The following is a 27,543-nucleotide window of genomic DNA, read 5'->3' on the forward strand; positions in this document are numbered from 1 at the left end:
AGGCCAGGTAGTTGTGGCTAGCACCCGTGTCTATCAATGCCCGAATAGGTGTGCTGTTTACTTTCATGTCAACAAATATTAGGGTCCTCTTTTGCGATGAGAGAGGCCTATCATCCGCCTTTCCTTTCTCTTTCTTGTCAATTGGGAATACGTTCCTCTTGGGGTGGCCAGCACTGGTTCCCTCCAAGGTATCATGAATGGAGCCAACAAATGCGTTGAAGGCACCTACTTGTTCTACGCCGACTGAGCCGTCCTGATCTGACTCATCATCGTCAATAGTTTGTTGAGCATTGATTTGTGTATTGGGGCATTGATTGTTCCAATGTTCCCCGCCGCAATGACGGCATTCTGATGGGGGCTTTCTCCCGTGATTGTTGTTGACTGATGCAGCACTGTTGCTGCTTTAGGAAGGAGTCTTAGATTTGGATGCACCTCGATTTCCTCCGTTTCTATTAGGGCCACCGTTGCTAGGTTGGCTCCCGTTGTATCCCCCTCGGACAGGCGGCTAGGGCCTATCCTTCTGAGTTTCCAACTGATAAGCCCCAAGTCACTCTGCAGCTTGAATGGCCTTGGGCAGGGTATATATCCATTGTCTTTGCAGCTCCATACGAGCATGAGGTTTCAAACCTTCTATGAATGCGAACAGTTTGTCTTTGTCCCCTATATCCTGTATGTTTAGCATGAGTGCGGAGAATTCACGCACGTAGTCCTGCACCGACCTGGTGTGGCGGAGTTCACGCAACTTTCTCCCTGCATTGTATTCCATATTTTCGGGGAAGAACTGCAGGCGTATGGCTGCCTTCAGTTCTGCCCATGTGTTGAGAGTATCTTCACTAGCCCTGATGGCTTCGTATTTGACTCGCCACCAGAGTCTTGCATCGCCTTGAAGATACATGGCAGCAATTGCTACCTTTTTGGATTCCTCCAACTATCCAACGGCATCGAAGTAATGTTCTATGTCGAAGATGAAGTTTTCCACTTCTTTAGCATCCCGGGCTCCATTTTATGGCTTGGGCTCCGGAATTTTCAGCTTTTGTGGCATGGGGGCAATGTTCATGGCACCCCTGATGTGGTTTTTGCCCCCTTTGAGCAGGCTTTGAAGGGCAGTATTGACAACATTGAACTGGCCTGTCAAGTTGTCTATGGTTTGTTGCATGACGGTCAGTCCGTCTGCCTCTAGTTTCCGATGGGCTAAATCCTCGGCACGCTCCTGTTGGAGGTCCTCGAATTTGCCATGAATTTTGGTTGCCTCGACGGCAGCCGTTTCCCGGTCTTCCTCAGAGTCGTGACTGATGTTTACTATGTCAATTTCTGTCTGCCGCATTCTGCAGTCCAGGTCACCCATCCTTTGCACTAGGCTGGCTTTTAGATCAGGCAACGTATCGACGATGGGCCGTAATGCGTCAACCGTCTGTTCTAGGGTCGTGATGCGATCCTCGTAATTCACCATGGTCAGAAATGGTGATGATGATGGCAATGAGTTCCCTTGTCCGATGTCGAGCCTAGGCTCTGATACCAACTGTTACGCGGCGCCTTCCTAAAGTTCCTTGGAAGGGCGACGTAAAGCTAAGAAACCGATGTCAGTGCGGTTGCTGTGCGCCAACTGAGGTCATCTCCGTACGCTAGACTAGATTGTCAGTGCCATACGGGAAAACCAATGTCGTGAGTAATTGAGCAGCGAAAAATGAGCAATTGGTGATGAAAGCCGATGATTGTATTGATGATGATGAAAGCTATTACAAGATGCAATGCGGTGTCGGGGGGAGAGACACCACTACAGAGAATTGTTTGAATGCTTGAATGTTTGAATGCTTTGGTCCCCCTTAATAATTCTTAAAAAAAATAAACCAAAGTTACATGAGTTGACCTAATAAAGCTGTAGAAGCACACTGAAAATGAATGAAGTAAAACTACTCTATAATTACAATGAAAAGGACTTAGTCTTCTATGGAAGCAAGTCTGATGGCAGCAACTTTGTCTTGAGCTGCAGGGTCTACGCGCGCATTGTTGTGGGCGCGCGCGGCACTATTTGGATCTGCCAGTGGCTGGGCGCTGGTGCTTGGAATTAGATCTGCGCGCGGGGCACTGTCTGTGCTTGCGGTGCTTTTGGCAACATGATGGTTTGTGCGCGCGGCATTGTCAGTGCAAGTGGAACTGATGGCATTTGCCAGCCGCTGGGCGCTTGTCACTTGGTGCTGCCGAGACCACGGTGCCGACCTTGGCGCTAGGCGTTGGTAGGCTTGCCGGGATGCCACGGGGCGCGTCCAAGGGGTCATGGGTCTATGATGGAAAGCAGCCCATGACAGTTGCTACGTATGCAAAAAGTGGTGCGTAGCTACGCATAACAGCTTTCTGTAGCATGGCTTCAGGTCTTTAGTTGGCGTAGGTAGTTAGCGTAGCTAATTTCATAAGCTCTCAACATTTTCATCTTCCATGTCCTTAGTAGTGTAGCTATGAAAGAAGGGAGCGTATACGCACATCTTCACCTTTTCTTCCTTCATTCTTTTAACACTTTTAAGCTTCAATTCACAATTCTCATGCATGTTTTTTATGCTTTTATTTCCTCTAGGCACTTCCATTACTTCATATACCGAAACTCATCATTCAAAGCATAATTAATCAATTAATTCTGACAAATGGGGCGTAAAGCTATATCAAAACACTAGAAAAATTAGCTAAAAGCTAACTTATCAAGGGTCTTGTCCACTTTCAAGTTGAGAATAATTTTGGCAAAGTTCCTTACAATGATTAACACTAGTACTACTGAGCTGTTACATTGAACAATAAGCAACTTAAATTTTCAAAATTTCTTCATATACACTTGATGAGCTTAATGCAATGACTCCAAATCGCAGTTCATTTCTCTGCATCATCGGCCTTTCCATTTGATTCCCCTCCCCACATTTTTATCCTCTCTGCTGCAATAGAAGCCTGCAATTTACAAAAAGGAAAATCCAAAACTAACTGTGTTACAAAACTTGGATAGACAGTGAAGCCCAATATGTACTTGGGAATTAAGCCCAAGTAGTTGATGGAAATGTGATGGTAATGAGCCCAATAGATATGGCCGTTTTGTATATGACGCCTACATGTTATTTTATAAAGACCATGCTATAAATGTATCGTCATAAAGTTGTTGCAGCATAACAATGGTGATAATTGGTGGGTTTGGGTGCAACGCGATGATGGTTGGTGATCGTACAAATAGCAACAATTGAAATTTAATGTACATATGTTTGTTTCTCAATAGTATGGAAATATATTTTAATAGTTTTAGACAACTACACATTGAAATTAAAAGGATTTGGACAAGGAAATTGGGACATATTTCCCAGTCGTCTCCAAATCTTTTTTGTAAATCAAACTGGGACAATTTGTTTTTGGGTTTGGGCATGGAGGAGGGAATCGAGGCAATTGAATCACAAGGGAAGAATGGATGAATAAAGAATTTTCACACAACCAATTTATGTTATTTATCCTATTTTAATGCCTTATGATTAAAAAGAAAATTTTACCTTATTTATTAGATTAATCAACTTATTATGGATATTATATGTAACTACCTTTAGGTGATGTGTAACAATTATTTGATTTGTTCATTAACTCAGAAGGGATTAGTATTTTTCAAGTTACCTCTTTGTTCCAGCTGGTTTTGTAAACTATCCAAAATAAGGCGAAAGTTTGAATCAGAGTTCCGCTAACCATTCCATACCAAATACCCTGACATCATAAACAAAAAATGAAAATAATATGTTAAACGAAAGGACCACTCAAAACAAGAAAAAATAATTAAGTAGCTTTACAAAATGACATGTTACACTTACTTGGACACCCATATTGAGCTTATACCCTAATAGTAAACCCAGTGGAATACCAAACAAATAGTAACAAGCAATATTGACATAAGCAACCAAAGCTTGCCATCCTGCTCCAATTGCCACACCAGATAGAGCTGGCTGAATGTTGTTAACCACTATGCAGAATGCAAGTAATGGTGTTAGCTCATAGACAAGACGCTTGACTGATTCACTCTCCGCGAATAAGGTAGGATATTGCCTTCGAAAGACAAGTAAAAAGACCGATAGAAGAAGGCCAATCAAGAATGAGGATACTACCACCACCACCACTGAAAATTTAGCCGTTCTTGGATGAGCTGCCCCGAGTTCATTTGACACTCTCACGCTGAAAATTTTGCATCATCTTATTTTTCATGTAAGAATGTAGAAGAGAACTACTCTTGTCTTACTACTAATATAGTCATTTTGGATTTATGTCAAACCTTATAGCTGCATTGCATCCAATAGCTGCCATCACCGCCCATCCCAATATGTTCATACTGCAGTTCGACAACTCTTAATTTTTTAGACAAAGATGAACTGGAAGCTATTACATATACCCAAGAAAATGAAATAGAAGCTATTACATATACCTATAAAAATGAACTAGAAGCTATTACACGATAGTGCAATTTGCAATTGAAAGTAGAACCCCGCCCCACGTAAGGGGCAGCTTAATAAAATAGTTGAGATAAAGTCAAATTTTAACTAGAGACCGTAAACTTGGATATAAAATCCATATATAGTTTATTCTTATTTATATTGTATGAAGTCTATTGAAATTATGTGATTATAATGAAAAGAGACAAGTTAACATCAAATGTTTGAGAAGATTTATCTGTCTTCAATGATAAGCAAGTGATTACTTAAATAGATATTAAATAATATTACATGAGTAATTTTTGGGGTTCCAAAAAAGCAAGGATTTTTTAGAGCTTTGGGGTTGGGCCGCCCTGCCCACAAAACAAAACTCTTTCCAAATTGAAGAAGTGAGAAAGAAAAGTCAAAAAGTTGCATCTCTTGTCCATATTACTACTCCCTCCCAATCTACGTAGCACACTAGTACTATTCAAATTTAAAGAGTTAAACTTCTTGATTTTGACCATTAATTTGTACATAAAATTTTTAATTTTTCAAAATAAAATTTATATTTTTGCAAATTACATAAAAAAATATTATAAGTCAAAATAATAAACAATTCTAAATATTCAAAAAGTATATGAAAAAATTACGATAAATTAAAATCATCGGACCCTTGAAATCAGAACATCGACAGATAAATTGGGATGAAGAGCGTACATATTAGAACTAATAATGATATGTTTGAAATATCAAATAAAGCAATTTGAAATATCAAATAAAAGCAATTTGAAATATAAGTTGCTATAAAGAGAAATAATGTTCCTTATAAAATATAACTCAAAGTAACAATATGGATCAAGAAAAAACAAGCTAAGAGATATAGAGAGAAAGAGAGGAGAGATTCTTATTTCTTCTTCAATTGTGTATATTTTCCTATCTATTACAAGGCCTTTATATAGGCATGAAAAGTGAAGAAAATATGTCATTGAATATGTCATTAAACATAGAAAATATGTCATTGAATATGTCATTAAGCATTTGAGATGAATATCATGGAGGAAGAGTAGACATCCACCATAATTTGATATTTCTTATAACACTCCCCCTTGGATGTCCATAGATAATGTGCATCGTTAAAACCTTATTAGAGAAAAAAAAATCCTAGTGAAGGAAAAAGAGTACACATGTTTAGAAAGAAAAACCCAGTGGGACAAAACCTTGTACGGAAAAAAGAGTGCATCGCGTATTAACTCCCCCTGATGAGAGCATCAATTCACATCCTTGAGCCTTCGCATCCCAATCTTGTACTCTAGTTTCTTGAAGGTTGACGTCGGTAGAGATTTGGAGAACAAATCAGCCATATTATCACTTGAACGGATCTGTTGCATACTGATATCATCATTCTTTTGAAGATCATGTGTGAAAAATAACTTTGGTGAAATGTGCTTTGTTCTATCTCCTTTTATGAATCCTCCCGTCAATTGAGCTATGCATGCTGCATTGTCTTCATACAAATTTGTGGGTAGTTTATCACACTTCAAGCCACATTTGTCTCGAATAAGGTGTATAACAGACCTCAACTATACACATTCTCGACTTGCTTCATGAATAACAATTATCTCAGCATGATTAGATGAAGTAGCCACAATTGATTGCTTAGTCGATCGCCAAGATATTGCAGTGCCTCCACATGTAAACACATAGCCTGTTTGAGATCGAGCCTTGTGTGGGTCAGATAAATACCCAGTATCGGCATAACCAACAAGATCGGTACTGCAATCATTGCCATAAAATAAACTCATATCGGTAGTCCCTTTTAGATACCGCAATATGTGTTTGATTCCATTCCAATGTCTCCTTGTAGGAGAAGAGCTATATCTTGCTAAGACATTGACTGAAAAAGTTATGTCAGGCCTTGTACTGTTAGCAAGATACATTAGTGCACCAATTGCACTAAGATATGGTACTTCAGGACCAAGAAGTTCTTCATTCTTTTTTGAGGTCGGAACGAGTCTTTATTCACATCAAGTGATCGAACAACCATCGGAGTACTTAATGAATATGCTCCATCCATGTAAAACCGTTTTAATACCTTTTCTATGTAGGCTAATTGCTGAACAAAAATTTCGTTTGCCAAATGTTCAATTTGCAAACCAAGACATAATTTTGTCTTTCCGAAATCTTTCATCTCGAATTCCTTCTTTAAATGATCAATTTCCTTTTGGAGTTCTATACGAGTTCCAATAATGTTTATGTCATCAACATATATGGCAAGTACAACAAACTCCGATGTTTTCTTTATAAAAATACATGGACAAATGTCATCATTTATATAACCTTCCTTTAATAAATACTACTAAGGCAGTTATACCACATTCTTCCTGATTGCTTTAGACCATACAAAGATCTTTGCAATTTGATTGAAAACATTTCTCTGGACTTTGAATTATGTGCGTTAGGCATTTTAAATCCCTCGGGAATTTTCATGTATATCTCATTATCAAGTGAGCCGTAAAGGTAGGCTGTAACCACATCCATTAAATGCATATCAAGTTTTTCATGGACAACAAGACTAATGAGATAACGGAACGTTATAGCATCCATAACAGGAGAATACGTCTCTTCATAATCGACACCAGGACTTTGTGAAAATCCTTGTGCAACAAGGCGTGCCTTATATCTTTGTACCTTATTTTTCTCATTCCTTTTACGTACAAAGACCCATTTATAACCAACAAGTTTAACACCATTAGGTGTTTGGGCTACAGACCAAAAAATTTCACGTTTCGCAAGTGAATTCAACTCAGATTGGATTGCTTCTTGCCATTTTGGCCAATCACGTCTTTGTCGACATTCTCCAACAGATTGAGGTTCAAGATCCTCATTATCTTGCATAATGCTAGATACAACATTGTATGCAAAGACATAATCCACCACTATATTCAATCGATTCAAATTTGTCTCAATATCGATTGGATTTATTGATAGTTTCTTATTTTCTTGAGTCTCAGGCTCATCGATATCCTCATGAATCTCAAGATTGGTTAAATCATAGGTTTCTTTATGAGACTCTTTCATAGAGTCATCTTGATCATTTATTTTCCTTTTTCTAGGATTTCGATCCTTAGAACACAATGGTCTGCCACGCTTTAGGCGTGCTTTTGACTCATTAGCTATGACACTAAAAAATTGTCCAACAGGGACATCAATACGGATTGGAACATTCTCTGTAGTGATATGTAATTTCGTTATCCCTTTCAGATCCGTAAATGCATCTGGCATTTGATTTGCTATTTTCTGCAAATGGATAATCTTTTGCACCTCTTTTTTCATAAATAGAGGCACGTGGATCAAGATGAGACAATGATGGATTTTTCCACAAAATGTTCTATTTGATATTACCAATTTCTCCCCCTAATTTTAGGAAAAATGCCTCATCGAATCAACAATCTGCAAATCGAGCAGTGAACAAATCTTCCGTTAATGTTTCGAGGTAGCGAATAATGGAGGACGATTCAAACCTAACATATATTCCTAACTGTGATGATCCAAAATGTCATCTTTAAAGTTAATAATTAATTTTGTGTTCTAAGGCCTCGAAAAGAACTATTTATCATTACTCGACTTGGGGCGCAGTCTGTAAAATTTTCCGGAAAGTTTTTATGTGAAAAATGGATTAAAATGTGAATTAGAGCTTTAAAACTCAACTAAGTTGACTTTGGTCAACATTTTGAGCAAACGGACTCGGATCAGTATTTTGACAGTTTCGGTAGGTCCGTATCGTGATTTAGGACTTGGACTTATGCCTGGAATCAAATTCCGAGGTCCCTAGCCCGAGATATAAAATTTTGATGAAAAATTAATGGTTTTAAAAGCTTAAGTCAAATAGTGACCGGATGTCGAATTATGTGCAAACGAGTCCGGAATAGAATTTTGATGATTCCAACAGATCCGTATGGTGATTTTGGACTTAGGAACGTGATCGAAATTTTATTTGGAAGTCCGTAGTGAAATTAGGCTTGAAATGGCTAAAACAGGAATTTAAGTTTGGAAGTTTGACCGGGGAGTTGACTTTTTGATATCGGAGTTGGAATCCATTTCCAAAATTTTTCATAACTCTGTTATGTCATTTATGACTTGTGTACAAAATTTGAGGTCAATCGGACTTGATTTGATAGGTTTCGATATCGAATGTAAAAGTTGAAAATTCTAAGTAACATTAAGCTTGAATTGGAGCATAATTCATGATTTTAGTGTCGTTTTATGTGATTTGAGGTTTCAAATAAGTTCGTATGATGTTTTAGGACTTGTTGGTATATTTGGTTGAGGTCCTGAGGGCCTCGGGTGAGTTTCGGATGGTTAACGGATCAAAAATTGGACTTAAAAAGCTGCTGCAATTTTTCTCTTCTGCTGGATATTCTGTGATGTGATCGAACCCAGATATCGAGCCCAGAGTCGACGGCCAGGGTCAAAGCCAGAGACGAGGCTCAGGATCGATGCCATGATCGAGGCCATGATTGAAGACCCAGGCTCGATGCCATGATCGAGGAAATGATCGAAGGTCCAGGCTTGATGCCAGGATCGAGGCCATGACCGAAGGACCAGGATCGATTCCATAATCGAGGCCATGACCGAGGTCCAGGCTCGAGCCTGTGATCGAAGACACGATCGAGGCCCAGTTCCGAAGGCTGCCTGGGCAGATTTATAAAAGAGGGCATTCGTCCCATTTGCTATTTTTAACAAACTAGAGCTTGAGCAGAGGCGATTTTTGATAGATTTTCAAGGAAAGACATTAGGGTAAGACTAACCTTCTTTGGGGACCCATCTTGATGCGATATGGCGGTGCTACAGGCACATATACAGCGCATCCAAAAATTCTTAGATGGGATATATTAGGTTCATGACCCAAAACTAATTGCAATGGGGTTCAATTAATTGCAGACGTTTAATCAAAGATTCTGCAAGGCCATTTTGAGTGTGAACATGAGCTACAGGATGTTCTACTTTTATCCCAATTGATAAGCAATAATCATTAAATGCTTGGATGAAAACTCAGCAGCATTATCAAGTCGAGTAGACTTAATTGGATTATCGGGAAACTATGTCCGTAATCGAATTATTTGTGCCATTAATTTTGCAAATGCCAGGTTGCGAGATGACAATAGGCACACATGAGACCATCTAGAAGATGCATCTATTAATACCATAAAACATCTAAACGACTTACTAGGTGGGTGAATAGGTCCACACATATCCTCTTGTATACATTCCAAAAACGCAGGGGACTCAATCCCAACCTTTGTTGTGATGGTCAAATAATCAACTTGCCTTGATAACAAGAAGTGCAAGAAAATTCATTATTTAAAAGAATCTTTAAATTCTTTAATGGATCCCATTTGAGTTCTCTATAATTCGTCTCATCATAATTGATCCAGGATGTCCTAATCGATCATGCCAAAGTACAAAAGTATTGGAATTAGAAACCTTTTGGTTTACGATAGAATGCGCCTCAATTGCACTAATTCTTGTCCAATACAGGCCACAAGATAAAGATGGGAACTTCTCAATAACCCTTTTCTGGCCAGAGACATTCTTGGTAACGATGAGATATTCGAGATTATTCTCATCTATTGTCTCAATATGAAATCCATTTCGATGTATATCTTTAAAACTCAACAAGTTCCTCTTGGACTTGGAGGAGAACATTGCATTCTCTATGATAAGTATTGTTCCCTTAGGCAGAGTTATATTAGCTCTTCCAGAGCCTTCAATTAGATTACTACTACCAGAAATTGTAGTAACATCTGTCTTACACATACTTAAATGAGAGAAATATTTCTTCTCTTTGAATATTGTATATGTTGTACATGAATCAATTAAGCAAATATTTTTACAATTGAACTTTGATCCAAGTTTGCTTTGAAAGATATCCATATTTGCTTCCCGTGGTTTGACATACAAAAGAAGTATATGAATAAATATTAGTATTTTTAGAGAAAAAGGAAAAGAAATAAAGTTAAACCAATAATTCAATAGTGACCTTTTAATGTATTTTCTGGCAAATTCTAATTATTATACAAATAATTACGCAGCAAAAATAATACAATTATAAGTAAATTACACATATGACTAACACAACTACAACAAATTTATTTACATGTATAAGTTATTTATATTTTCCTACACATTGTGTGAAAAACAATTGATCCGTGTAAGAAAAGAACATACTTAACTGCTTCTCTTTTCTTTATTCATAATATTTCAGCCATGTATATGAAAAAGAAATTGAGGGTGAAGTAACAAAAGTTGTTCTAGGGTGCTTGTAAACCTTTTCTTAAAGAGAATTAAAGTAACGTAAAGGAAAATCAAAAGCGTTAAAAGATCACTGAGACTAGGACACTAATTACATAGATATTACTCCTTGTTTGTGAAATTTATAAAATTTCGGAAATAAATATATTTTAAGAACTATATAAGAAGTATTGTTAAGTGCAATAAAAATTACAAGATGTTTATTCATTAGATACTACGAATAGGAGAACATAAAAATCAAGCTGCTCAATCATCTTTAACCACAGATTCATCATTGATCGAGTGGTTTATTTTTTCATCAGGGTGCTCAAAAATATCTGCCACATCCAAGTGGATGATGTCAAATTCATTGTCAAAGACAAAATTAGCTTCAGGGCCTTTATTATTTATAGATGCTTGATAAAGCTCAACCAAATATTTTGGTATGCGACAAATATTTGCCCAATGCCCTTTTCCACCGCAGCGATAACATTCAGTTTCAGAATCATTTGCCTTTGGCCCTTTCCACTTTTGGTGGTTATTTTTCTTTGGGGGTGATTAACACCAGAAAAATTTCTTCCTTGGCCACGGCCACGACCACGAACAAGGCCACGACCTTTTCCACGCTTAGAATAATGGGAATACACCTCATTCACTTCAGGCAATAGTGTAGATCCAGTGGGTCGATTTTCGTGATTTCTCATGAGCAAGTCATTGTTTCGTTCAGCCACAAGGAGAACAGAAATCAACTCAGTATACTTCTTGAAACCTTTCTCTCAGTACTACTGTTGCAAGACCATATTGGAGGCATGAAACGTTGTGAACGTTTTTTCAAGCATATCATAGTCAGTGATAGTATCTCCACAGAGTTTTAATTTAGAAGTAATTCTGAACATCGCAGAATTATATTCAGAAATAGACTTAAAGTTTTGGAGCCTCAGATGAGCCCAATCATATCGTGCTTGTGGAAGAGTGACCAACTTTAAATTGTCATATCTTTCCTTTAAGCCATTCCACTAAACAAGTGGATCTTTGACTGTGAGATATTCTATCTTCAACCCTTCATCAAGGTGATGGCGCAAGAAAATCAAGGCCTTAGCACAGCCTTGGGTAGATGCTTTATTTTTGTCTTTAATGGCGTCTCCAAGACCCATTGCATCTAAATGGATTTCAGCATCCAACACCTATGTCATATAGTTCTTGCCCGAAATTTTAAGGGCAACGAATTTTCTTTTCATAATATCAGTCATAATTAAAAGAGGAGAAAAGTTATACCTTAGTCTTTTCAAAGAGCTTCTTGAGACGGTAGAATCTCATGCTAATAACGTGTTATAAAATATAACTCAAAGTAACAATATGGAACAAGAAAAAATAAGCTAAAAGATATAGAGAGAAAGAGAGGAGAGATTCTTATTTCTTCTTAAATTGTGTATATTTTCCTATCTATTATAAGGCCTTTAAATAGGCATGAAAAGTGAAGAAAATATGTCATTGAATATGTCATTAAACATAGAAAATATGTCATTGAATATGTCATTAAGCATTTGAGATGAATATCATGGAGGAAGAGTAGACATCCATCATAATTTAATATTTCTTATAATATTCCAGATATTTTTGAAAAATTAATAGTGTGCCAAAAAGTAAGAGAATGAAACATAGTGGGAGTGAGACAAAAGTAAGAGAGTGAAACATAATGAAAAGGACAAGTAATTGTATGCACCTAATTTTTGACTATATTTGAATAGTTCATCACTTTTTAGTATGTAAATATATTTTAAGTTTAGTCTACATATTTTATCACTTATTTTATCTTTTATATGTTTTATTTAAGAAAATTAAAAACCAACAAAAGAATCACATTTTTAGAGTATTAATTTTGTTTAATTTACAAAAGAAAGAAAATTCACAAAAAATATATTTTTCTTTTAATAAGTAAGCGAGCAACTCTACTTCTTGCAATTTTGTCCTTTCCTAAAAAAAATTATTTACGTTAACTCACACGCACCCACTTTGCACTAGAATCTTTATTTAATACCTCACCTACACTATGTCAATTCCATAAAAGGACTCCACTCATTCCATCTTTCACAAGCACCTTACAAGAACACATTTTCGTACCAATTTTTATCCACATCACCTCAGCTAACAAACTTTGATTCCCCAAGAATATTCTCTCACAAAAATTCCCAGCTAGCTTGCTCTCCAAGATCACTCGTCCTTATCTATCTAGAGAGCACATGCTAATTGGTAGGAAATGCAATCTCTCTCACGTGATCTCACACACTGATTTTCTTGGGCTTTAAACACGCACATGTACCCAGATATAACCTCACTCAGTCACAGAATAGAGGAACCTTAAGAGAAGTCCTAGAATTGAGCGTCGTAGAGCAAAATTTGATCTCCATCTTCACGCTTTCTTCGTCAAAAACCCACACCATAACATACCAGTCCCTTGACGACCGGAAGCAGCCATGAAACAATCCTGAAACTCACCAAAACCAAAACAACTCCTTGAAGCCTCCATCAAAAGTTGACGAGTTGTCCGTTTGCCGAGAGGTTCTGTTCGAGTTTTCTCCGGCGCGGTCGTGGTCGTTTGGTTAAGTTTAGTTGCCAATTCATCTTAACTATCGTGTACGTGGGTGGAGTTTTACTTTTAAATTAATAAAAAGCTTTGATCCTTAAGGTGCAATCCCTTTCTTTCCTTATTGTTTCAATTCCTTGGTTAACTTCATGCTTTTTAAATATATGAACACTGGCCCTTATGTTGTTGATTTAAGTGTTTTGAGCAAATTGATTATTTTGAATGTTTAATGTTTCTTTGCTTAATATTGCCTCACCGATTCTCTTGATAAGGAATTTTCACATGAGGTCACATTAAGTGTTATGCATATGCTTGTACATTAAGTCAAAGCGTTTTCTTCGAGCTTGGGTTTAGATATCCATTGTTGGATTTTCTGTATTTCATTATTATGTTAAAAGTTGATTGGGTGATATTTTTGGGACCGTCAAGTTGATTTTAAGAAAAAGAATTTGGGCCTGTAAAGTTTTAATTTGAGATAATATGCCTAATGGTTGATTTTCGTTTGATCCAATCCGATAAGAGTAACAATGTTGTCAACTTATTAAGAATGTGTTGAACTCATATGTCATTTCCTCCACAACTCCATATCCATAATTCATGACCTCACAATAATCTCAAAGTAGAAAAAATAATCCATGAATATGTTAGTATGCTTTTAGGCACGCTCTTAATTAATTAAATTATCGTGATTATGTATACGTTCGCGTGACATAATTACGACTTCCAAACTTAAAACCAAGGTATGTGTTCGCGCAACTTTGGACGAAACAGTCTTAATATTAATTAAGTATTATTAATGGTGTACACGTATGCGAGACATAATTTTTAGCGCACTAAATAAAACGGAATTACACACACGTAATTCGTTTCAAGATAAATCCATAACGACATAATTAAAAGCGGTAAAAAAGTAAAACACACGTAGGTTCTAAAAATACGTAATTATTAATTAAGCCAGGTATGATTAAAGCAACTGTGCTACAATCACGTAATTCGGGAGTGGCTCACACCTTCTTCCGGGTTAATAGAATTCCTTACCCGGTCTTCTATATTTGCAGACCACAAATAAAGTCAATTTCTTCGATTTGGGATTTAAAATGAACCGGTGACTTGGGACACCATAACAATTATCCCAAGTGGCGACTCTAATTAAATAATTAATTCCATTTCGAATATGTCACTTTAATTGGAAAAACTTCCCTATCCCTCGGAAAAAGGGGATGTGACAACTCTGGCGACTCTTTTGTGGAAAAGAACCCAGAATCTTTGGTTCAGGGTTCAGAATTCGAGCTTGTAATGTGATCTATACTTGGCTTTCTTGATTATTGATATTATTGTGTTTGTGGGCCTAATGTGCTAATTGTCGCTCATTTACCGCTTTGATATTATTTGAATTGTATAAACTATCTTTTTACGCCTCCCTTCTGAGTCTTCTGAAACTATGGTGCATACGTACGCGTGACCCACTTTTCTGTTAGAGGTCATACCAAATAGAACGAGGATGGATCAGCAACTAGGCCGGGTAGACTTTCGTGCTCCCGGTACATTGCCCCCACCTCGGCTCGAGCTGTCCGCATGGGTAAGCCAGGTCTAAAACACTTTCCCAGGATTTAAACCTAGAATAACATAGCCTCATGACGGATCCCGAGTAGGAACGTTTGTTTGCTTCACGTGCATTTGACTTTAGGGACTCAACACAGGGGTTGGGTCCTTCTAGGACAAGTGTACCCAAAATAAAAGACCATCCTGATGCATCCTACGTGCTATTTTTGCATTTGATTGTTTCGGCTTGCATGTTGATCGGCTACTAGAATAGGGGAAGAAAATCAAGAAAAACCAAGAGTGAGGTAGGAAAGAGAAGATTCACCCGGTTCTGAAAAACCTAGCTATTTGAAAAATCCTGAAACTCTCCGAAATTTTGAAGAAAAAAAATTCATTTCAAAATGAGTCAAAACTCATGTTTTCCCTGTTATGTCAAAATTGACCGAACTACGCGGGTCTAATTCTCAACGGATGTGTGATATGTAGGCAAACCTTATCGGTTCCGGCCCCAATTTTCAAAAAATTCAAAAATATTTTCTCTTTCCTTAATTTCCTCTTTAGAATTCTTTCCTTATAAATTCCAAAAAAAAAAAAATTAAATCCAAAAGTATTTTCCTTCTTTTCCGAAGACTTTCATTCAAAAAATAAAAGAAAAAGAATTTCAAATCAAAATCCAAAATATTTTCTTTTTTCTTTAAAAAAAATTCAAAATTCCATAAAAAGAAAAAAAAACTCAAAAAAATAATATTTAAAAGTCTTTATAAAAAAATAAAAAGAAAGAAAAATGGGTCAGTCAATTCTCGATCTTCCCGAACTATGCAAGATCTGATTCATGTGGCGTCATGATACATAGGCAATTCCTATAGATTCGATCATTGCCATCAATTAAACTGAGTGAAAAAGAGAGAAGAAAGAAAAAGAAAGAAAATAGTGACAAAAATAACAAAGAAAACAAAGAGCGAAAAAAAAAACAAGAGTGAAAAATCCAAAAAAGGTGAACTCTGTGTCCAGTTTGACAAAGAAAACCGCATAAAGTTTCCGTGAATATGCTGTCAAATGGCGCGAGCAAGCCTCCAGGGTAAAGCCTCCAATGGACAAAACAGAAATGGTTACGGTCTTCCTACAGGCCTAAGAGGCAGACTACTTCCACAACATGATATCCGCTATGGGTAATCCGTTCGTCGGGGCTATCAAAATTGGGGAGATGATAAAAACTGGTTTAAAAATGGGCCGAATCTTGAGTCATGCTGCCTTTAAGGCCGCATCACAGGCTTTTATGAATGGTTCGGGGGTTTTGATGAACAAAAACGGGAGAGAAGAGGGAGTCATGATGGCTTCGAGCTCGAGGAGGGCCCGCATGTCATTCAGCCAATCATATATGCTTCTTAAGGTCCCATAACACTATTATCTCCATCAAGATGCTCCTTATGTCATGGAACCACCTCCCTATGCGGTGATGAACGCGCAACCTCACACGCAGCCACAACATTATACACAAAACTGAGCTCCACCACCTAGAAATGTCCGTCCCTACCAAGTTCCATATAATTCCCAACCAAATGTTCCCCAATACAATCCTCGCTCAAGAGAGCCCCTCAGAAGGAGTCAGTTCACCCATATTGGTGAATCATATTCAAGTTTGTTTCAAAAGCTAATCGGGCTAGATCTGCTGCAGCTAGTGGCCTCGAACCGGCCAAACCCCAAGTCCCCCTCGCACCAAGGTTATGCTAGATGTGAACACCACTCTAGAGTAGTGGGACAGGATACAGAGGACTGTTGGACCCTCAAAAGGGCAGTTGAAGAATTGATGATCTAGCATTGAAAGCCACAATAGCCATTGTCGCGGAAGAAGAGAAACCTAAAAATGGGTGCCAAACCTGAAAACGTTCTCTGTCATATGGGAGTCTCGGTAGCCGGTCTTGCTATCTTTTCTGCATCCGAATTATTTCAGGGTGTAATCCAGATGTTTTACTTCACTGCTTTGCTTTCTGATGTAAACCCTTCTATCTTTAAAAATTAAAAAAAATAAATCAAATGAAATTAATATTTCATTGTCCAGGAATGTTTCTTTTCTTAATCTTGTCACCTTTTCAGTTATGTTAATGCAGATTTTAATAACATGACATACTTACAGACTTCATGCCCAGATCCTAAAATGCTGTCAAACCTCGAAATAATGAATCAAGAAACAGCATGTGTTGAAGATAAGGCTTATGAGAAAATAAACAAAGATTTGGAACAGTAGGCCTAAGCCAAGTCCGAATGAAATTGGAAGAAGTTAGAATTCCCTCTCTTCGAATCATTGTTGAAGCCGAGATTGAGAATGAAGAATGGGTCAAGACCCGGTTAGAATAATTAACTTTGATGGATGAAAAGCGATTGGTCGCAGTTTGTCACGGGCAGTTGTAGCAACAAAGAATGGCCAGTGCCTACAACAAGAAAGTGCGGCCCAGGAAATTTGAAGTGGGGCAATTCGTTCTGAGACGTATCCTCCCACATCATGAAGAAGCTACAGGAAAATAGGCTCCAAATTGATGCAGTCAAAAGGTACTATGTTTGACCCTTTATGCAGCTTTAATATAATTCTCTCTAATTGGGATGACGAAGGCTTTCATTCTCGCTACCCAAACACCATTAACCTTTTTTGCCAACCCTTTGAGCCGGTTACCTTTCTTTTATTACCCTCTTTTGAACCTGAAGGTGTTATTGAAAAACAAAAGAGAGAGAAGAAGAAAAAAACAAGAAAAAAAAAAGGAAAAACAAGAAAGAAAGAAAAAAAAAGGAGAAAGAGAAAAGAAAAAAACAAAAAAACAAACAAACAAACAAAAATCAAAAAACAAGTTCATATTAATTTAACTACGTTTGACTTGATTCCGAAAGAATACGTAGGCAGCCTCTCTCTGGGGTTCAGTCACACCAAAATAACAATCCGCATTCCCCCAAAAGTTGAAACTGGGACAAAGATTACAATGGTTCGACGATGGTTTCGCCTGAAAGGTTCCAAAGTTGTAATTCAATCCAAATTCTTTTTACCCAAATCCTTTTCAAGTCCTTCCGATCAATCGATGAGAGTGTTCAAGAATTGGAGGATACAGTTACTTGGATCTGATACAACCAAATGAGTGAAATAAAATGAGAGAGTCTTGTTGGTGAAAACTCTCACGGGCACCGTAAGGCGATGGTAAGTAGAGAAATTAAAAATGAGAGAGTCTTGCTAGTGAATACTCGCAAAGAGCACTATAAGGCGATAGTGAGAAGAGAAATGAGAGAGGTCAGTTGGTGAAAACCCGCAAAGGGCACTACTGATCGAAAAGAGGATCCTCACAACCATTGATATTGACACAGTCGTGGGCAAGGTTTCTCGGTTCCAAGGCAAAGCTGGGATGAGTTTCTGAGAGTCAGACGGTTTACACAGATCAGGCATCCAGTCCAAAAGGCATGTCATATTCATTGAAGTCCGCATGTACTCCAGATAAGTCTTTCTTTCCGTTCCCCGAAAAAGACATCTCTTGTTTAAATTTATTATCCATTTCATTGTTTGTTTTTTGTTGAATCCCTTTCGGTCTAATCTTGTTCCAAAAAACTAAAAGAAGGGATGGCAAGAGTGATTTACAGGGCTCTCGTTTGATACAAACTAATATGCAAAAAAGGCACCCAGCCTCGGCAGGGGCATCAAGTCGACCCCGACTGGCCATGGCGGCTGATGCTTCGAAATCAAAGACTCTTAGGAGGAAATCAAAATTGAAAGTGCCTACAAGGAAAAAAATGAAGTTGAAAATGTTAAGTCCAAAGTGGTTAATTGTCTTGGCAAAGTTTGAAGAGCCAAAGGTTCCCCAAAGCTTTGAAGTTAAAATTAGAAGAAAGAAGTCAAAGGCCTACAAAGGTAAAATAAAGTTGAAAAAGGTTAAGTCCCAAGTGACCAACCATCATGTAAAAGTTTGAAATTCAAAAGCTCTCTGGGGCCAGAATGCAACTGGTATTCAGGAAACAACTAGTGGCAGGTTGAAATCATCATCAAAAGAAGATGGGCCAAGATCAAGTGGCTGAAACACTTAAGGCCGCAAAACCAACACCCATTTCAAACTAACAATTGTTCTTTGTTTGAAAAAAAAGGTGCAATCGAAAAGCAACCTTACAAGAAGTAGGTGCAACCAAAAAGAAATCACACGGAGACTAAAATAGCTCGGAAACATAAGGTTTTTCCATTTGATTTTTTGTGTAAGGTCCTGATCAGACGTTTGTAAATACTCTCTTATATATATATATATATATATATATATATATATATATATATATATATATATATATATATATATATAATAAAAAAAAGTTCAAAATCATGGTAGCATAGGGTCTCCACTCCCTAGCTGCATTTTCCAACATAGAGTCTCCACTCCCTAATTGATTTTATTTTAGACATATAGGGAGCACCAATCCCTAGATGTGTTTCTAACTTAGGGTACACCAATCCTTAGTTAAGACATCATTTAGACAATCAGGGTACACCACTCCCAAAAACAAAATCACATTTTTCCCAGGGTACATTAGTCCCGACCTTTTATTGTTTTCAATAAATGAAGTAGTATAGAGCTTTGTTACAAATAACTCACGAAATTTTCCTAGTGAAAATTGGGGCAGAAAAATTTCGTTCGTTTGTTTTGTTTTGGTGTCTGAGCAGGTTTTACCTTGAGGCATAGGGTTCGAGATGACCAAAAAAAGAAGTCTCAATCCAGAATAAAAGAAAAAAAAAGAGAAGAAGTGAATCCAAAATGCAGAAGCAGATAAAAAGATGTGAAGTGCACAAGACATGACTGAAGCAATGCATTTCCAGTTTTGATCGGAAGAAGTCATAGAAGAATAAACTAACACCTGCAACTAGCAAGCATCAAGGTTGAGTCTGCGTGAAGAACCAGTCAAGACTCAAGATCAAGTTTCAGAAGACTTATAGATAGGAATCTTATCACTCAAAACTGATAGGCTTGTTTAATTTCTTTTGATTTTGATTTTGATGTAGTGATAGGACCACAGACCGGAGGCTCAACAGAACCTCACTCGACTCTGCAACTCACCATTCCATTACTCCTCTTGAACTACACGTGACCTGATTCCCTTATAACCCAGTATATATGGGCTGTCCAAAACAGGACTCGGTTGCACCCTTTTCTTTATTTATTTTCCCTTTTTGAATAAAGATTTGGTCAAAAATTAGTCACATGGCTCACCTTGTCTTTGCCTGAAAACTCTTCATGGTTCCAAGCAAAGAGGGACAGTTGCGAGCACCTAATTTTTGACTATATTTGAATAGTTCATCACTTTTTAGTATGTAAATATATTTTAAGTTTAGACTACATATTTTAGCACTTATTTTATCTTTTATAGGTTTTGTTTAAGAAAATTAAAAACCAACAAAAGATTCACATTTTTAGAGTATTAATTTTGTTCTAATTTACAAAAGAAAGAAAATTCACAAAAAAAATATTTTTCTTTTAATAAGTAAGCGAGCAACTCTACTTCTTGCAATTTTATCTTTTCCTGAAAAAGAAATTATTTACGTTAACTCACACGCACCCACTTTGCACTAGAATTTTTATTTAATACCTCACCTGCACTATGCCAATTCCATAAAAGGACTCCACTCATTCCATCTTTCACAAGCACCTTACAAGCATACATTTTCGTACCAATTTTTATCCACATCACCTCAGCTAACAAACTTTGATTCCCCAAGAATATTCTCTCACAAAAATTCCCAGCTAGCTTGCTCTCCAAGATCACTCGTCCTTATCTATCTAGAGAGCACATGCTAATTGGCAGGAAATGCAATCTCTCTCACGTGATCTCAATAACACACTGATTTTCTTAGGCTTCAAACATGCACATGTACCCATATATAACCTCACTCAGTCATAGAATAGAGGAACCCTAAGAGCATTCCTAGAATTGAGCGCCGTAAAGCAAAATTGGATCTCCCTCTTCACGCTTTCTTCGTCAAAAACCCACACCATATCACACCAGTCCCTTGACAACCGAAAGCAGCCATGAAACCATCATGAAACTCACCGAAACAACTCCTTGAAGCCTCCATCAAAAGTCGACGAGCTGTCTGTTTGCAATTCCGAGAGATTCTGTTCGAGTTTTCTCCGGCGCGATCATGGTCGTTTGGTTGAGTTTAGTTGCCGATTCATCTTAACTATTATGTACGTGGCTAGAGTTTTACTTTTAAATTAATAAAAAGTTTCGATCCTTAAGGTGCAATCCCTTTCTTTCCTTGCTGTTTCAATTCCTTGGTTAACTTCATGCTTTTTAAATATATGAACGATGGCCCTTATGTTATTGATTTAAGTGTTTTGAATTGATTATTTTGAATGTTTAATGTTTCTTTGCTTAATATTGCCTCACTGATTCTCTTGATAAGAAATTTTCACATGAGGTCACGGTAATTGTTATGCATATGCTTGTACATTAAGTCAAAGCGTCTTCTTCGAGCTTGGGTTTAGATATCCATTGTTGGATTTTCTTGTATTTCATTATTATGTTAAAAGTTGATTGGGTGATATTTTTGGGGCCGTCAAGTTGATTTTAAGAAAACGAATTTGGGCCTGTGAAGTTTTAATTTGACATGATATGCCTAATGGTTGATTTTTGTTTGATCTAATCCAATAAGAGTAACAATGTTGTCAACTTATTAAGAATGTGTTGAACTCATATGCCATTTCCTCCACAACTCCATATCCATAATTCATGACCTCACAATACTCTCAAAGTAGGAAAAATAATCCATGAATATGTTAGTATGCTTTTAGGCACGCTCTTAATTAATCAAATTATCGTGATTATGTATACGTTCGCGTGACTTAATTATGACTTCCAAACTTAAAACCAAGGTATGCGTTCGCGTAATTTTGGACAAAACAGTCTTAATATTAATTAAGTGCTATTAATGGTGTACACGTACGTGTGATATGATTTTTAGCGCACTAAATAAAACGGAATCACACACACGTGGTTCATTTCAAGATAATCCATAACCATAATTAAAAGCGGTAAAAAAGTAAAACACACGTAGGTTCTAAAAATACATAATTATTAATTAAGCTAGGTATGATTAAAGCGACCGTGCTAAAACCACGGAATTCGGGAGTGCCTCACACCTTCTCCCGGGTTAACATAATTCCTTATCCGGTCTTCTGTGTTCGCGGACCATAAATAGTGTCAATTTCCTCAATTTGAGATTTAAAATGAACCGGTGACTTGGGACACCATAACAATTATCCCAAGTGGCGACTCTAGTTAAATAAATAATCTCATTTCGAATAATGTCACTCTAATTGGAAAAACTCCCCTATCTCTCAGAAAAAGGAGGTGTAATAGTAATAATATTTGCTTCTAGAGACTTAGAGGGTGTTCTAAGCTTATAAGCCAGTCAAATTGGCTTATAAGCACGTTTTGGCTTCTCTACGCGTTTGGTAAACATCCAAAGTGCTTATAAGTCAAGTGCTTATAAGTTAAAATCAGTCATAAGCCATAAGTTATTCGCCCCCAACTTATGACTTTTCAGCTTACAAAACACTTTTAGTTTGACCAAAACTTTTACTAGTTTATTCTCAATAATATTTTTTAATTTACAAAATATTTTTTCCAAAATAATTTTTTTAATTTTCTCTTCATTCCATATTCGTTGTTTATCATTTTCTCTACAAAGAAACTTTTTAATTCATAATTTTTTATAAAATATTTAAGGGTATTTTAGTCTTTTTAACAAGAGAACAACTTATCAACATTTTTCTACCAAACATATCAACTGATTATTATCAGTTTCAGCACGTCTATCCAAACACGTAAATGTTTACTTAAAAAATCAGTTTCAGTACTTAAAAAAATACTTTTCAGCACTTCAAGCTTATCAGCTATTTACAATCAGCTATTCCAAACGGGCTCTTACTAATCCCAAATTACAAAGGTATTAAAATGTCAATAGTCTATTCTTGGATTGAAAATAAATCATTGATATCATCTAATGAAACACGCCTAAAGTTAGCTTTCTCTTCCATTATTTCACTATGGTGTTCTCGAAGGGAGGCCCTTTCCAAACTATAATGATAGTTTTTTCTTACACTCCTAGTTGATTTAAGTTTGTCCAATTATCGTTCCAGAAGTATAATACTTGTAATAATGCAAGCAATGGAGCAATAATCTCTGAATATATATTGGCATTTTAACTTCATCCAAGTGGCTCTAACAAGATAAGATTGGCAACGGTGGATTCCACTTCTTCTCTCTGCCGTGTCAAAGTTTATTTTTATATCTAAACATTAGCAGTATAACGCAGACTCTGTTGAAAATGACATAAATTATATATATTATTAATTCTTTGCTAAAACAGTATTATCTTGGCAAACCCTTAAATTACTCCCACTAGTAGTGTATGAGCTTTACAAGATTTTTGTCTCTAATTACTTTCCACCAACTCCAAAGGAAAGGATAAGTGAGGGACCGTCGTCTCAAACTATTCTTAGTCAAGCCACCCCATCTATAAGTTTTTATAGTCTAATATACACAGCAACCAAAGTAGAACAATATAAACAACAATAGAAAAGGCAAATAAATATATGACGACAAATTAGATAAGTATTGTAGATTATAAAGAGTTTAAAGGGTCCGAAATACGGCCAGACAATAAGCATCAAGAGAGCAATTCGACACTTACCAAATGGACAGGGCATCAACAGCGACTTCTGCGTTCTTTAAATAACCAGCGAAGAGGACCAACGCCATAAAGTACCAAGTTTCCAGGCTGAATATTAATTAGAAGCCAAAAATCAGACCAAGAAAAACATAGTGATCAGAAACAAGAGGACCACAAATTTAAAAGGTAAAACTATCTTTCCATTAAATTAAGCTCCCTTAGCTGAAAACTTAGACCAAAAGCTTAATAGGTAACTACTGTATGTTTCGAATATGATCAGCTCTTAGTATATTTTGTAACGTGTTGATGGTGACCTTTTGGCGTACCTTGTGTTTGGAGGCTGATTTATATACGTGTCAACTATATATGGATGGTAACCTTCTCTTTCAGAAGGGTATTTCATGTAAAGTTAGCTTAGTTTCGGTAGACTATTTAGCATAAGAAAACTTAAACATGCAGTAGAATTTTCTTTAAGAAACTTGCAGTTGGTTCAAGGCCATATATTTATAGATGCAATTTCGGAGAAATGGTTTTCTTGAAGAAAAATTAATTTAAATAGCCGTTTACCTAACTAGCTAAACTAAAAATAGCAGGCTTTAATTTCTTTAAGTAAATGACTATACTATGAGGTCATCTTACTAGTAACTAAAGGTAACTAGCCATAATTATTGAGACATGTTAAAATTAAATAAATTTTCTTTTATTGGGTGGATGAATAAAAGAAAATCCTATTCCAAATATAATAAAACCGAAAATTAGGCACCACTAAAAGTTGTTCGCAATAAAAACAAAGAAACCTGACCATAGCATGACAGCTGACGCAAGAGATAATCTAACAAAGCCCCATAGATTATGGAAAGCCTTCCATGAGAAACCTGACCAAGCTTGTCCGCAAGTCCCACTAAATATATATAGCAGCTGCGCCACCACTATGAACCACCACGATGAGTTCAGCACCACCGCGGCGCCGACGAGCCCCCACCCAAGTTTTAGCATAAATAACCAGCTGAAAAAAGTATGCAATACCAACGCTATTGCTGCAATCCACGCCATGACCATAATTTTGCTCTGTGACTGTATAGTAGATTTTCGGATCACAGGCATAAATATATGTGTGAAAAAATACTAAAATTTTAAATAAATATTAAATTTTGAACTCATAATTTTAAAAGTATAATAAGTTCAATAACAAGAACTTAAAAATTAAACCATCAAATTGAATCCCCACTCCACACATACCTGCAAGAACTTGGCGATTGGAAAATTCATGGCATATGCATAAAGTTGAGGAATCATATATAAAGCCATTTTCCCTGCTTCCCGTGATATGTCCTCTGTTTGTCCAATTAATCTCAGAAATGGTGCCGCGAAAATGTAAAGTAACATTAGAATTACTGCTGTTGTATTGAGAATAACCCATGATCTTTGCATGTATACTCCTAGCATATCAATTTGTCCTGCTCCAAATGCTTGTCCGCATAGTGTTTCTAACGCACTTCCCATTCCCAACTGTCCAAACAAAAGAAAAAAAAATGACCATCAATTCAAAATTCAAACAAATTAAGATCAAAACATTTATAATTAAATCAAGAACATGGTTGTATATTCCTTTCCGGTTGGGGGTTCTGAAGGAAAATATTGCTGCCATTAAATTCTAAATAAATGTTGCTCTAGTACGTGCAATGTTTAGCTCTATAATTGTGAAGAAAATAAATTATGAGTCCAACTCAATGGTAAAAGTTAATTCATAGAGTAACGATTAGCCCGAAATCATATTTTCTCGTCCCCTCAACCAATGTCGAACACTTAACACTTGCATGCTTAGGATTGAACATTTGGTGCGGGGAGTATATATAACACAACTCAATATTGAGTGAACTAAGAATGCGAATAGGTCTCTGATATCATGTCAAGAAAAAGGTCATCATGCCGAACTGAATAATGAAAATTAGCTCAATAATGAGATAAGAATTACATCTAATAGCTAACAACTCATTCCCTCAATTGACATTGACACTTGTCAAGTAAGACACTGAGAGATCTTTAGAGATAAGCTTTATAGTCAAGTTTTCCCCTCTCAGGTAATAACTCAGAGATGTAAAAACAAATTGCAGTACACGAGGTCTCATAGTCATTGTTGCCCTGTTTGTAAACCATGTGAAGAAAAAAAAAGAGAGCAGAGAACAAGTCCCTAGAATAAACTTTTTTTTTACCATGACACCAAAAGAGAAACCGGCGATGACCGAGTTTTCAACAGAAACGGCAGCAAGCTCAAGAGTCCCGACATGTCCAGCAAAAGTTTGAGTGACAGCACCAAGAGAGTATTGACAAAGGGAAGTAAATATTGCTGGACCCGCAAGGTACCATAATTTCTTAGATTCAACAGAAAACTCTCTGAAGAAATCTCGGAATCCAGTAATCGGGGGAATATCATCGGAATCAGCAACAAAGGAAGAAGCAAAAGAAGTATGTGATAATCTGATAAGATAATTATCACTAGCTTGGTCGGTGATTTGAGGGTCTTTAGGCGAAAGAAGGGGTTGCTTAGAGGAGCCCTCCATTGGAGGACAAAAGAGAATTCGGTGCTTCGGACTCGTGGAGGTTGATGTATGGGGATACTTATAAGGTTCAAAAGATGAGTAATTGCATGAAAATTTATATATGATGTTCCACCTGTTAGGTATCAAATTTCTCCATAATAAATTATTGTACAATATATCTTGGGTTTATTTGTTTCCACTCTTTCTCTTGCCTTTTATTTTTCCTTTTCCTTTTTAAAAATATTAACAAAACGGTTTTAATTCATATACACAATATATAAAATGTTAGACTATCAACATATTTTATTGTTATGTTAGTAGGTACATCTTATTTTCCGGATTATTATTGAACGATTTAGTAATTCAATAGTGTAAAACTTATTTCATTGTATATTACGTTATATATAAACGTTAAATTCACATCCTGAAATTATTATTCACGAATGAATTGGGAAAGATATACCTAATTGAACTACGAAAATAAAATTGCAACACCATCTCTTTATTAGTTTGGTCTAAATTATTTGTGTCATTAGTCCTCATTTTTTATACTCCCTACTAAAAGCAACCTTGCGCTAAGAAGGATTTCAAATTTAATGAATAATAATCACTCCTAATTGTTAAAGAACTTTAAACACTTTCGATTCTCATTTTTCTGCGTTGTAATACTTTTGTGTTCTAGTTTTAAGGTATTAAAAGGCAAATAAATGTGTTTAATATGAAGCGACCCTATAACGACTTCGACCGGTCGTTTTGAGCATTTGCATTCTGTTTATCCATTTGAAGTCTTGAGTAGCTTCATATGATGTATTATGATTTGTGTGAATCGTCGGTTTTGGTTTCAGGTTATTCAGAATTAATTTGGAAGAATAATTCTCAACTAGGAAGCTTTAAGTTGGAAGAGTTGACCAAGTTGGATTTTTTAGTACTTGACCTCGGATAGTAGTTTTGATGGTTTCGTTAGGTCCGGATGGTAATTTTGGACTTGGGCGTATGCCTGGATTTGAATTTGGATATTTCTAGAAGGTTTCAGCACTATTTGACGAAAGTTGGAAATTTAAAGGTTAGGAATGTTCATAAGTTTGACCGGGAGTTGACTTTTATGATATCGAGTTTGAATTGTGATTCCAGGAATTGAAATAGTTTCGTTATATCATTTGAGACTTGTGTGCAAAATTTGAGTTCATTCCGAGTTGATTTGATATGGTTCGGCACGAGTTTTGGAAATTGAAAGATTCAAAGTTCATTAAGTTCGATTTGAGGTGTGATTCGTGATTTTGATATTGTTATGCGTAATTTTAGGCCTCGAGTAAGTTTGTTTTATGTTATAGGACTTGATGATATGTTCGGACGGGGTCCCGAGTGGCTCGGGTGAGATTCAGATAAGTTTGGGTTGTGTTGCGCTCGTTTTTTATGTTTCGACGTTGTTTCTTCAAGCACAAGTAGTACTACATTAAGCAAATGAGCTCCAATTTTTGTTTT

General features: G+C 36.6%; 1 protein-coding gene across 1 annotated transcript; it reads right to left on the reverse strand.

Annotated features, from left to right (window-relative positions):
• Positions 1 to 2,640: 2,640 nt before the first annotated feature.
• On the reverse strand, positions 2,641 to 26,148 carry LOC107831890 (protein DETOXIFICATION 29). The gene is made up of 8 exons (XM_075248440.1): positions 25,735 to 26,148; positions 24,761 to 25,030; positions 24,324 to 24,595; positions 23,543 to 23,629; positions 4,280 to 4,336; positions 3,825 to 4,182; positions 3,634 to 3,720; positions 2,641 to 2,931 (listed from the first exon to the last, which is right to left on the reverse strand). Exons 1-8 carry the CDS (start codon positions 26,080 to 26,082, stop codon positions 2,857 to 2,859), a joined length of 1,554 nt encoding a protein of 517 aa, XP_075104541.1. The 5' UTR covers positions 26,083 to 26,148; the 3' UTR covers positions 2,641 to 2,856.
• Between the last annotated feature and the right edge of the window lie 1,395 nt (positions 26,149 to 27,543).

This window comes from Nicotiana tabacum, chromosome 24, assembly GCF_000715075.1.
Source record: "Nicotiana tabacum cultivar K326 chromosome 24, ASM71507v2, whole genome shotgun sequence".
Classification (NCBI taxonomy): domain Eukaryota; kingdom Viridiplantae; phylum Streptophyta; class Magnoliopsida; order Solanales; family Solanaceae; genus Nicotiana; species Nicotiana tabacum.

Bases quoted from the DNA above. Each gene is read 5' to 3' on its own strand.
- LOC107831890 (XM_075248440.1), bottom strand. From the start codon at position 26,082: ATGGAGGGCTCCTCTAAGCAACCCCTTCTTTCGCCTAAAGACCCTCAA. The intron at 4,183-4,279 runs GTTTGACATAAA...CAAAATTTTCAG, and splicing joins GGATGCAATGCAGCTATAAG to CGTGAGAGTGTCAAATGAAC. The intron at 2,932-3,633 runs GTAACTTGAAAA...TGTAAATTGCAG, and splicing joins AAACCAGCTGGAACAAAGAG to GCTTCTATTGCAGCAGAGAG.